The sequence below is a fragment of the Furipterus horrens genome, unplaced genomic scaffold (assembly GCF_987537825.1).
Source record: "Furipterus horrens unplaced genomic scaffold, mFurHor1.1.pri manual_scaffold_9, whole genome shotgun sequence".
NCBI classification, from domain to species: Eukaryota; Metazoa; Chordata; class Mammalia; order Chiroptera; family Furipteridae; genus Furipterus; species Furipterus horrens.
In genome coordinates this window covers 12,790,139-12,802,632 of record NW_028327179.1, presented here as the reverse complement: position 1 = coordinate 12,802,632, position 12,494 = coordinate 12,790,139, and the positions used below count along the sequence as shown (strand labels likewise).

The window sequence follows — 12,494 nt, the reverse complement described above, 5'->3', positions numbered from 1 at the left end:
ATGTTTGTATGAAGACCTTGGTGCTTTGGGTTTATAAGCGTTTTCCTTTGTAATAATACTTTACATAAGAGTATAATAATACTTTATATTCATGTATCACCTAAAGAAAAATTTCCCAGTGTTTTCACCAGTATTTTGTAATTTGACTCTCCTAAAAAACAGCTGAGATAGGTTGGACAGGCATTATTCCCATTTTCCAGGTGGGGAAACAGGAGCTCAGTGAATAAGTTCCTAATTTAGGAAGTGGGTAACAGAATTTTCTCCTAGTCTTGTGACCACAATTTCAGTGCTCTTTCCATGAAAAGAGACATGTTACTCAAAGCTTGTATGTTAACATTGGACAATAGCAAACAGGGAAAAGAAAGCCCTGATTTCTTTTTCGGAATGATTTGTTCATTGTTCAACATCGATTAATAATATGTTGAGTGGTCGGGGGCATGTGACGCTGTGGATTTTGTTGCTTAAGTTCAGAAACATTAAAAAAAATATATTACGGCTTTGTAGCAAATTGGCAAATGTGTTCTTCTATCTTTTGTTTTTGTTTAATCAGTAACAGGTTCATGTCTTCTGTTAATAGGGAACATTGAGCTGTTGGAAATATTTAATTTCCCTTTTGGTATATTTAAGGACTTCTGTCTCTCCACTGGAAAAACAGAGCTGCCAGTGCCCTGTGAGGGAGTGTGGCTTTCATGTGACTTGATGACTAGGAGCCTCCTGGCTCAAAGCAGGGCCAGGTAACCTTGTCAGCTGTTGGCAGCTTTCTGCCTTGCCCAGAGCATAGGCTTGGCCCAGGGCCCACAATGCTTTTAGGAACCCATGAAAATGTTTTAATTTTTTTTAATCAGAAAAGTAAAATGAACTTTTAGGTCAAAGAAAAGGTTTTGGTATATAATAGTAATATGTTCATCGTTGTGCCAGTGAAGTCATAAAGTAGGATTTTGAATATTGTGTTTTGGAGCAGGGCCAGGAACGCAAAAGTATCCAGGGCCTGTGCAAGTCCGCATGCAGCCCTGAGTGTGTGGGGGTGTGGAGGGATAAATGTGGTCTTTTCTGGACTCTGGTCTTCTCTCCTGTTCTTAAACCATTTCGCCTTCTATTCATCTGTTCATTGAGAATTGATACATTTTTTCTAAGAACTGTGGATGTGTGAAAAGTACTCCAGGGAAATGAGTTACACACCGAGACCTCCACACCAACAGGAGACAATGTGAAATGTGGACAGAGCAAGGGCAGGCTGCCTGGATTTCGTTTCAGTTTCCATCTCCTGCACAGGATGTGCTTTCTCTGTGACCCAACCACACTATATGGAATGAGGGGCTATTACAAATACTCTGTTGTAACAATTGTTCTTAAAGCGCCTCTTGCAACTTAGAATGTGTTTTTGAGAAATAATAGCTGCAATATTGAATACCACTATATTGTTGCCTTATTTTTATTGCCTCTTTGTCTTCTAAATGACGTTAAAGATACATAATGAGCTCTGGCTGGAAAACTCAGTTGGTTAGCGCATCATCCCGATATGCAAGGTTGTGGGTTCAGTACCTGGTCAGGGCACATATAAGAATCAACCAGTGAGTGCATATAAATAAATGGAACAACAAATCTCTTTCCCACTCTCCCCCCCTCCTTTCCGCTCTTTTTAAAATCAATAAAAAGATTTAAAAACTACATGATGAGAGGATTTTAAAGTAAGACTTTCTGGAACATTAACTTACAATTCTTATCTACTGAGGGCATGCAGTGGGCAGAGGTCTCAAAGGCAAGAACAAAGCACATGTTGTCTTAGAAGGTGAAATTTGATAGGTGGCAAGGGTTATTTTCAGGGAGTGTGGACTATTTTTCTCCTTTAACAATCCTCTGTACTCCCCTGGTGAGTTTGAAACGTTGTCCTGATATGCCAAGGTTGTGGGTTTGATCCCTGGTCAGGGCACATATAAGAGGCAACCAAAAAATGCATAAATCAGTAGAACAATAAATCAAGGTTTCTCTCTCAAAGCAATAAAAAATTTAAACTTAAAAAAATGATAAAATACTGAAAATTCTCATTTTATTATCTGCATAACAGAATGGAGGTGCTCTGTCCAGAAAACCTCACCATCTTTCTTCTGCTTCTGCTCCAGGGTGTTTATAGCCTGCTTCTCAGACATGCCAAAGCAAAGCAGTGAGAAATGGCTGAAATTTCAGCCTGGAAGCCCTTCTTTTTAAACCCCAAAGTTAAAATATTGGAAATTAAATTCAATGAACAAATTTATAATCATCAGATGAATAAATTATACTTTAAAATTTATCATGCCAAAGATAACACATTTTTGTATGCGATGTTATATTTTTAAACTAAGTTGTCCTCATGAAGCTGGGGCATACACAAAGTCATTGTCAGCTCTCATCGCTTGCTTTTCACGTGACCTTTGCTACTCTTACTCATTTGTGTTCCAGGGAGTGATGTATCAGGCAGGGCCTGTAGATTTAATCCAGAGAGATGAAGAAAGTAAGAAATGACTGCTTTTAAAGTTTGAGAAAAACATGAACCTATTTCTCGTGATTCAGTATACGTTCTTACTAGCTTCCAAAACTCTCCAGAAACACAAATCAGCTTGGTTTTGCCTTATTTTGAAAATTCCATTTTGTGTCAAATGTGTTCTTGTTTTTTGGGAGGGAGGGGGAGGACTTCCTATGGAGCCTAATTCAGTAACTTCTTTAACTTCTTGTTTATTTAAAGAATCATAACCACATAGGTTAAAGCTCATTTCCGCTTTGCTCTTGGACAGCCGTTTCCGCCATCTCTTGCCCCCCACTTGTGGTCTTGAAACCCAGCTCTTTGTTTCTGATGCCTTTACAGGAATTTGTAAGTGTCTGGGTTCGAGACCCTCGGATTCAGAAGGAGGACTTCTGGCACTCCTATATCGACTATGAGATCTGTATTCACGTAAGTATGCAGTCAGTAGTTCATAGAAATCAGTAATTTTTAGTAGCATATGTTTGATGGGATGGTATGATGTCCTTAACAATTGAAATTTGTGAGGTTATCCTAATTCAAAGAACTGAATTTTAATGATTACAACTAATGCGTGTATCTCAAAGGAGTAAGATGGTCCCTAAAGCTGAAAATTTCTTATTTGAATTCCTTATTGTACCTTTGTTAATATTAATATTTTAATGTTTATTACCTTCATAAAGATGCAAATACATGTAAAATTCATGGCTAAAGAATATTTATACCTCATCAATGGTATTTATGATCTGTTATAGCATATTTCTGGGCAATAAATACATTGATTGATGTCTTGTTTTGAGAGGATGTAGAGTTCTCTGGAGAAGAGATGTGTCGTGTTTTGTATGTAGAATACAAAGTAGGAACTGAATATGTGCAATTGTTTTACCTTCATCTAGATTCTGAGTAATTATGTAAATAGAAATGATGTTCTTTAATTGGAAATTATGCTCTGTCATAATCTCTTGAAAAATGTCATGTGGTGTGTGGCCCTCAGTGATAACTTTGAACAGGGTCAACAAACTTTTTCTCTAAAGGCTCAGGTAGTAGCCCTGACCAGTGTCGTTCTGCAAAATGAAGGGTTACTGGTTTGAATCCTGGTCAGAGCACTTGCCTGGGTTGTAGGCCCGGTTCCCAGTTGGGGTGCGTAGGAGAGGCAACTGATCAATATTTCTCTCCCATATTAATGTTTCTCCTCCTCTCTTTCTCCTTCCCTTCCCCTCTCTCTAAAATAAATAAATAAAATCTTTGAAGGGCCAGGTAGTAAATATCTTCAGCTCTGTGGGCCATGCAGTCTTTTTCCACATTACTTGATTCTGCTCTTGTAGGGCGAAAGCAGCCATAAACAAGACATAAACGAATGAGTGTAGTTGTGTTCCAATAAAACTTTATTCGTGAAGCCAAGTGGCAGGCTGGATTTGGCTACATGTTAGAGCTTTACGTCCTGATCATGAATATAGTCACTTTTGCCATTGATTTAGTCTAGACTTTTCTTGGGAGCATAGCAACAGGCGCAGGTTTTCTCTGTGACTACAAGCACAAGTGTGGTAAAAGTTAGCTACCTTTAATCTTCCCATGATAACTAGCTAAATCGGTAAATTGGATATGCAACCCCTAGCCATAAAACTTTGTTTTTTCTCCTTTCTTCCCCCCCCACCCAAGCTTCTCCTACTTAGAAAATAAACAAAGTATAAACTCAGAACTGCTTTTTTGATGATTGTGTTGAAGGCCATTGCTAAGATATACTTTGTATTTTTATTTTGTTTTGGTTTTACTCATAAAATCACACCAGATATAAATTCTGTGTGGAAAATTATAGCACAAATATATAAGATTATGCCTTTGAAAATGAAATGAAATTCTTGAGTTGCCTTTTAACTTCCTCTAAAAAAATGTGTGGGTCCTTGTCACATACTTTATGGTAGGCATGAAATCTGATTATCCTCTGGGAGTTAATGAAATATAGATTTTTTTCTGCTACATAAGTAGCATGATATGATTTCAGAAATGTCCACCTCAAACCAGAAATAATGGGTTCCACAAATATTATTTGGTGGTGTTCTAACGTTTCTCTGACATGCTAATAAATTGACAGTGAATGAACCTTGGCTTGATAGATAGCAGAAACAAGCAAATAGATTTAGGGGAACTTAAAAAATTAGTGATTTCACTGCAGTCTGATGCTGAAGCAGTTTCTATCTGTTGTACAATTAAGAATCAGTGTGGGCCCTGGCTGGTGTGGCTCAGTGGATTGAGCGCCAGCCTGTGAACCAAAGCATCACCGGTTCGATTCCCAGTCAGAGCACATGCCTAGGTTGCAGGCCGGGTCCGGGGTTGGGGCCATGTGAGAGGCAACCACACATTGATGTTTCACTCCCTCTCTTTCTCCTCCCTTCCCCTCTCTCTAGAAATAAATAAAATGTTAAAAAAAAAAAAAAAGAATCGGTGGGGGGACTGGAGAGTCACAGTGAGCCCCCTTAGATGCTGTACCCATAATGCTTTGCAGGTAGAGAAGCCGGTGTTTAACCCTTTTAAATTAATCTCCAGGGAAATATCAGGTGACTCTGAAATCCTATCGTTTATTTGGAATTTTAAACTAGTGGACTGTAGAGGTGGGTAGTCCTATCATATATACGCTCCTGAACTTGTTTTGCAGATGAAGGACTTACAGGTAGAAGGACCTTTGTCTGGTGTAGTGCCAGCGGGATCCCCAGTTATCGGCATCCACAATGATCCTGAACAGAGAAATGGAGGGAAAGAAAAGGCGTTGAAATTCACCCAGTGTGTACCTGAGGCTACGAAGTCCCCCGTGGCTGCATACCCGCCGGGGAAGGAGCTCAGAAAGGACACCTGCTTTCCAGGGCCTCATTAGGGCTCATTCTGGAATAAACGGCCTGCTCTCCTAGCCCCAAGGATCGCATTAAAGGGAGGCCCTGGTGTGCTTTGCAATCCAGAGGCAGAATGTTATTGTGCCACCAACTCCATCCAGCGCATCGGATGGAATTTAGACCAATCGCTACTTTGGGGGCTGGTCTCTTAATTTAACCTCTCTGCATCCAAGGCTTTCTGAGAAATACCAGGGACTCTGTCATATATTTCCTGGGGACAGTTTAAGAACTAATCGCATTTCCCAAGGAAAACAACTGCTGGGTGCTTATTAAATGGTAGAATATGGCAAAAATTTCTCGTTTGGTAATTAAAGGTTATGAAATAGAAATTTAAAGGACATATAGAGCATAGAGAGCTTCTTACAAAATCAATAGACAAATATTTGTTCATCTCCTATGTTACCCAAAGCAGAAACACACATTTGCCAGGCTCGTGTTTACCCAAAGGAGAAGCATTGTCATTCTGCTGAGGTGGCTTTTTCATGTCTGCCTTAGGGTAGCTGGGAGGAAGCCAACATCTAATAACTAATAATACGTTCAATAACATTTGCCAACTGCTTGCTATCCGTCCTCACAGCCACCTTGTGAAATAGGTTTTATCACTCAGGAAAGTGGCATTTAAGGGATTTGCCCACAGCAGAGCCAGGACTGGAGTTTGGGTCACTTGTGCGGATGTTTGTCCCTGTGTGTCACACCCCTTTCTAACTCAGGTCACGTTCCCTCGCACGTGTAGTTGTGAAGGGGAATGCCGTTCTCTTGTTTAAAAGTGATGTCAGGACTCCTGGTGATTTGTGTGATCTGTAGTGGTGGCCGTATCAGGGACATGACGGCTTCTGTGCTGCCATGTCAGGGGCCGGGAGAAAGCATCTCTAGTCCCCAAGGCTTCTCCAGTGACACGGACCAATGGAGGGAGTTAAAATGCAGCGGATGACCCTGAGTTTTTATGGGCCATTTATGCTTCAGGATTTAATTTTTATGATTGGTCTCTGAAAGCAGTGCTGGCAGATGATCAGGAGGCTACTTCGGGCCTCAGGGAATGTATGGCTTGCCTGGGGTCAATGCTGCTCATTTATGGTTTAAATGCGAATGTATTTTCGATTTCAAAAATCCAGTTTAAACAAATTTTGGGGGGCATATAGTGAGATATAGAAGTAGAAAAAAGGATATTTTCCTCAAGTGAGGCTTATATTTTTCTTTTTTTCTGAACAGACCAATAGCATGTGTTTTACAATGAAAACATCTTGTGTACGAAGAAGATACAGAGAATTTGTGTGGCTGAGGCAGAGACTTCAAAGTAATGCTTTGCTGGTGTAAGTGACTTAAACAGTACATCGAGGAGACTTTATTATTATATTCAATATTTAGAAATTTGACATGCATGACTGATAGGCAATAAATTATGAAGGATTTTGTAGGCATTCTGGATTGTAATTATACCTTTAGTTAGATTTGTGGCTACAGGATCTGAATTCAAGATTTATCACTTGACTCTCACCAACTTTTATGGGTATTGACCATGAAAGTCCTTAAAAAAAGTGGTTTTCTTTAAGTTAATACTCTCATCCTTACTATATAACTATATATGTAATATATATAATCACTGGGCAATAATTATCATGCATACTTTGCTTTCACTTTGAGAGATTTCTGTAACTAAACCGCCTTATTTGATGATTATATTTTTCCTTTCTCATAAGGCAACTGCCAGAACTTCCATCTAAAAACCTATTTTTCAACATGAACAATCGCCAGCATGTGGACCAACGACGTCAGGGTTTGGAAGATTTCCTCAGAAAGTAAGTGTGCAGAAACTCGTGTGGACACACGGGAAATGCGAGGAAAGTGCTTTGCAAGAGTCGAGTGTGCAGTGATCAGGCGGGGAGAACAGTACCCTTTCCGAGCTAATGATCTGCTCCAGGGCCAAGCTCAGCCATTCATTTCCTGTATTAGAGCTCCATCTTGTGGCTCACATCTGATGGTGCATATTCGGGAACAAATCTTCCAGAAAGAGAACAATGAGCTAATTGGGTCAGATAATAAATACACGTGGTCCCTTAAGCTGTAAAGCTGAGCCAAATTACTTGGAAGTTTAGCTGACAAAACTAAAAATCTCCAGGAGATGGAAGCACCTTATTAAAAAGGCACTTCTTAAAAACTGTTGTTATTTACAACAGTTAAGATTGACAGATGAAAATCAGCTCTGCAGTGGGCTGCTAATACCCTCTGGGCTCCTCTAACTGAATAGTTTAACTCTACTCTTCGGAGGGAATCTTTATAAGGGAGTATTTATTGGGGTTTGATGGTCTCAGTGGGTTATTAACCCTGGATTACTTGGTGATGGGAGGTACTATAGTTAAGGTGCCTTAAATTTACACTACTATAATTTCTCTTTCCCCCACTCTGGACAGCACGTTGGTTTGCACACAGACTCTGAGTACAGACTGCCTGGGTTCAAATCCTGGCTCTGCCACTTTTAAGCTGGGAGCTTGGACAAGTCTTTACCTCTTCTTTGCCTGTGTTTTTCCATCTGTAAAATGGAGTTAATAATAGTACTTACTGTATAAGATTGTTGAGAGAATTAAATGAATTAATGAATGTAAAGCACTCATAGCAGTCTGGCATATAGTATGTGGTACTTAAGTATTGGCCATTATTTGTTTGATGCACTTAGAAATGAAATAGCATTGAGCTAATTTTTCTAACTTCCTGTTTTATAGGTAAGAAATTAGGCTGAGTCATATGACTACTGGTTAAGTGTCAGTGCCCAGTCTCTGGACTCTCTTTTTCTACTAGCTTCAGAGTTTAAAGTAATCTCCTTTTAAGTTCACTACATGGTCCCTTAGAGCTAGCCTTATATAATAATGAGGGGGGGGGACCCCAAAAAACCCCAGAAGTTATGTATAAAAAGAAGTGTATTTATTCTTACATGTTTAAACTTCAGTCACCTTCAAACTATTCTCCATTTGATGCACTACACCTATCAAGATGTTTTTTCCACTGCTCAGAATGGTTTTTGAACTTGTGGATTTTAATACCTTTTAGTGTTTCTGCTGTTTTTTGTTTCATCTCTTCCACATCATCAAACTGTTTCCCTTTGAGGACTTTTTATATCCAGGTAAACAAAAAAAAGTCTCTCAGGGCAATATTGGGTGAATACAGAGGGTGGGGCATGGAAGCTATATTATTTTTGGTCAAAAACTGCTGAACACTCACTGGGACGTGGGCAGGTGCACTCGTAAATCAGCCATCATGAAATGGGCAAAGGCATTGAAAGAATCTTAAAAAAAAAAATGCACTGAAGCCAAACGCAGCCTCTCACAACAACACCCAGTGGTACACTGATACACATGGGTTCCTAGAACACTCATCCAGTGGGGGAAGCCTGTACTATAAGGGGCCTGCTCTCCAGAAGATAACTCCTGTTATTTGGGGGGTCCCCCCTTGTATACTGCCTTCTCTCCATGTGGCTCATTCATAAAGGATTTGGTTATTAAGTATGCACATGTATTTTAGTATTTATTTCTATTAGATTGATAGACTGCCTTTCCTTTGAAGGGGTCATGGAGACATACAGAAACACCCACGATTATAAATTGAGGAAGGCCTAGAAAAGAATAAGAAGCCAGGGAAATAAAAATGACATGTGACTAGAAGACTGAGTAACTGAGCCAAGTCCTGGGAGAACATTACATTGGGATTCTTTTGAGTATCACATGCTTGACAGAACAAAGATCTGGTCAAGTTATTTCTTTTCTTTCTCTTTGGGGACAGCTCTGATTTTAATTGTGGTCTGTTGGAGACCCAGGTGGCTGATGGCCTCTCCCTTAAGATGTGGTCCCTGCAGTCCAAGTTTGCAGAGTGGCCTGTCACACCAGATGCTGCTCGGGGAAGCTGCAGACTGGCCCTTGCCCGTGAGGCCTGGGCAGGGACGGCCAAATCCCACCAGGGAGCTCCTTGTCTTCTGTAGAGAGGCCTCCTTGAATGAGGTCAAAGGACAGCATGTGTCTCTATATTTATGTTGCTAGTTAATTGCAGGGCATGTGGTTGGTTTTTTTTTTTTTTTTTTTTTTTTTTTTTTTTTTTTTACCAGGAATCACTTTATTGTTTTGAACAGGACCTTTCTTGTCACAGCTGATCCTGCCAAATTAATGACTTGAGTGAGTGTCCTTCCACGGCAGTGGATTATGCTTGCACTCAGTCATTTCTGCATAATGTGTCGTTTGGCTGTTTGCTGACTGAATTTGACGCAGACGTCAGTGAAAAGTGGCTTGGGCCAGCAGCTAGAGGAGCTGGGCTCCAGGTCTCTCATGAATCTTGGCTCTTGATTGTCTTCTGGCTATATGACCGTGGGAAAGTCGCTTAATTCCTTTGAGCCGTGGTTGGCTATAAGGAGTGCGGTAGTGTTACCCATGCATTGCCGGCCTCCCTGGGTGGTCGTGTCATTCAGATGATGCATCGGAGAAAGAACTGTTTATTAGGTGACTACTCGGGGCCAGGCTGGGTACTGGGGATGCCGGACTGCACAAAATAGACACAAATCCTTGTTCTTTTGTAGCTTCCAGTCTAGTGGGGAAGCACTCAATGTGTATCAGGGGATGGCTAGATTCATTAAAATTGGATCTGGATTAGCAACCAGAAGTCAAATCATAGAACAGACACCAAGTTCTCTTGTGAGGTGTCTGTTCAGCTGTGCGGTGTGAGCTATAATAGTCTCCGCGCTGGTGCTGCTCCTATGTGGTTTGAACCTGAAGGAAGCAAGGAGTCTAACACCGCACAGTTGGATTCAGGCCTGGCCTAAGTGATCGCAATACTGGGACCCCTCTGGACCTGCCCCACCCTCCTGTGGTCCTCAGATTCTGAGGCACAGCTCTGCTGTTGTTTGGCCGGTGTGTGTAGAAGTGACAACCTTCCATGTCTTTGGTGCCCCAGGTGTTCCCCAGCCCAAGCCCACTTTGGGAAACTGGATACAGCATATAACTTGGCCATCTTGGCACTGCGTCCTGTCCCCAGCTTGACATCCTCTGAGGTCCCATTGGTTACCTTTTAAGTAAGGCTGCCATCAGTAGCCTGTACCTTGTTTGTTTGTAGACGACTTTAGGAACTTGAAAGGGAAGACACCATAGCATTAAACGTGGAATATGCTTGTGTGATAGATTTTTAGCATGTGTTTAAAATACCTGTTTTTTTATTTAAGTTTTGAAGTTATGAACCAAGGGCACTTAATATGTTCAAACCCTTTGGAACCAAAGTGCTGCTGATTTTGTGTATATAACAGTTTATTTTTTTTCTATTTTAAGGTCATTTGTGAAATAATATATATTTAATTGCAAAGTCCATATCCAGGCCAATCTTCATAGAGGAATTAGAAAGTCGTCTCTTTCGCTAGGTGACAAAAAAAAAAAAAAAAAATTATACCATTTATTGAACACTTGCTATGAGTATAGATTTTTACCATTTTGTCTCAGTACCTACAATAATATTAGGAGTTAGGTATGATCTCAATTTTATAGTCAAGGAAATTATAGGAAAGGTGGAGGCATTATGTTAATCCCAGGAAATAGCAAGTTTACAGTTAGTGGAACTCTTAGATGCAAGTGAAATTTGGTCAGTATGATTGTGAAAATTTTCAAATACATTAATTTTTCCTCAATCTTGGCTATAATCTCCCTTTTGGGTTTTCTCCCCTGTCTAATCACAAATTGCAACTTACTTCTTGTAGCCTTGGAAAAAGAAAGTTATAGACCAAAATTATAAACTCTGTTGATAGAGTCTAAACTGTGGAAATGGCATGCCTACTAATTTTTTATATTTGATTGATAATCACGAATGGGAGCCAACTCTCCTTTACTGAATTCATCCCATTAATATAACTACATGTACCTTACAATGTAGGCTTTTGGATTTCTTCAAAACTGAAGGAATATTACAGGTTTTTGTAAAGGGATGCCATAGAAACACTGCAGGTCCCCCCCGCCCCCCCAGTTTTTATGTCTTTGTGCTCAGTAGAGGGCACCACAGCACAGTTCATGAACGTCTTCAGTGAAGATTTGCAGGTTGTATTTTTTCTCATGGTAAGAGGTAAACAGGCTGATTTCACTGTTTTCCCTACATCAGGCTGCTAGCCTTCCACATGCGATACAAATGTGTATGTATGTCATTATATTGGGTCTAGCAGACCCAGGGCATCCTTAGTTAGGATAAAATGTTTTTGCATAGCTATATATTGTTCTCAACTGAACCAACATATAATACACCTAATAAAATCATGTGGAGGAAAACCAGATTGTCGACTCTATCCAATTCAAGGGAAAACAGGTTTTGCTTTGTTTAGTTTAAAGCTGTTATGGGAAAAAGAATAACTTGTGACTCATGTTTTAAATAGCTTTTCACAAATTCCTTTAAAATTCTAGAGGCTTTTTTGTCCTTTTTATAAAGGCTTGAAAATTGTATACATTTATTTTTACGGAGGTTTATAATGATGACATTTTATTGACTGTTTTACAAAGTACTCTTTATATTAAGTTTGAAGTTGATTTACTGCTATTAGATTTGTTTGCGGAAAATGTGGTGCAAATATGACTAAGGTAAAAATAAGCTTTAATATTATGGTGATGGCAGTCACAACGCTGTCTGATATATATTAAACCAGACGTGACTTTAAATGAACTGGTTATGCTCACCGAAGCAGGTGGGAAAATACTCTCAGCATCTTGTGTTCTTAATTTCAGAATAAAATATCTGAGTAAAAATAAAAATCGTAAATACATTAAAAATTATTTTTGCTTATTTAAAACTCATACCTGTGGAGCGCGGTGGCATAAATTTAGCCCTCCAGACTGAAAGATTTGAAAAACCCAGAAGTGTGCGTAGCAGATGTCCTGTTTTTGAACTTGTGACCTGTGTGGGTGGACAGAGGGCCCGTCCCCTGGCACAGCGTTCTCTCACTTCCGAACTGAGAGCTGCGTGTGCTCCCTCTTGCTTTTCACCTGTGTGTCCTCCAGATGGCAGTATTAAGCAGAAAAGAAAACTCTGGGAAATGAGTCTAATGTACAGTAAAATTGGAAATTGAATTATAGCTCCAGAAAAAAGACAGTAGCCTTGAGGTCCCAATCAAC

General features: G+C 39.9%; 1 protein-coding gene across 3 annotated transcripts in view; it reads left to right on the top strand.

The window, feature by feature from the left end:
• SNX10 (sorting nexin 10) overlaps window positions 1–12,494 on the top strand; it is a 55,950-nt gene that overhangs the window by 40,858 nt on the left and 2,598 nt on the right. For 2 of the 3 annotated variants that reach the window (XM_090287797.1, XM_090287798.1), the window contains exons 3-5: window positions 2,840–2,926; window positions 6,589–6,689; window positions 7,077–7,175. In XM_090287797.1, the coding sequence (XP_090143923.1) occupies window positions 2,840–2,926; window positions 6,589–6,689; window positions 7,077–7,175 (287 nt within the window). Of the gene's footprint in view, window positions 1–2,839; window positions 2,927–6,588; window positions 6,690–7,076; window positions 7,176–12,494 lie in introns of those variants that run through there. The other variant, XM_090287799.1, reaches the window with a different exon arrangement.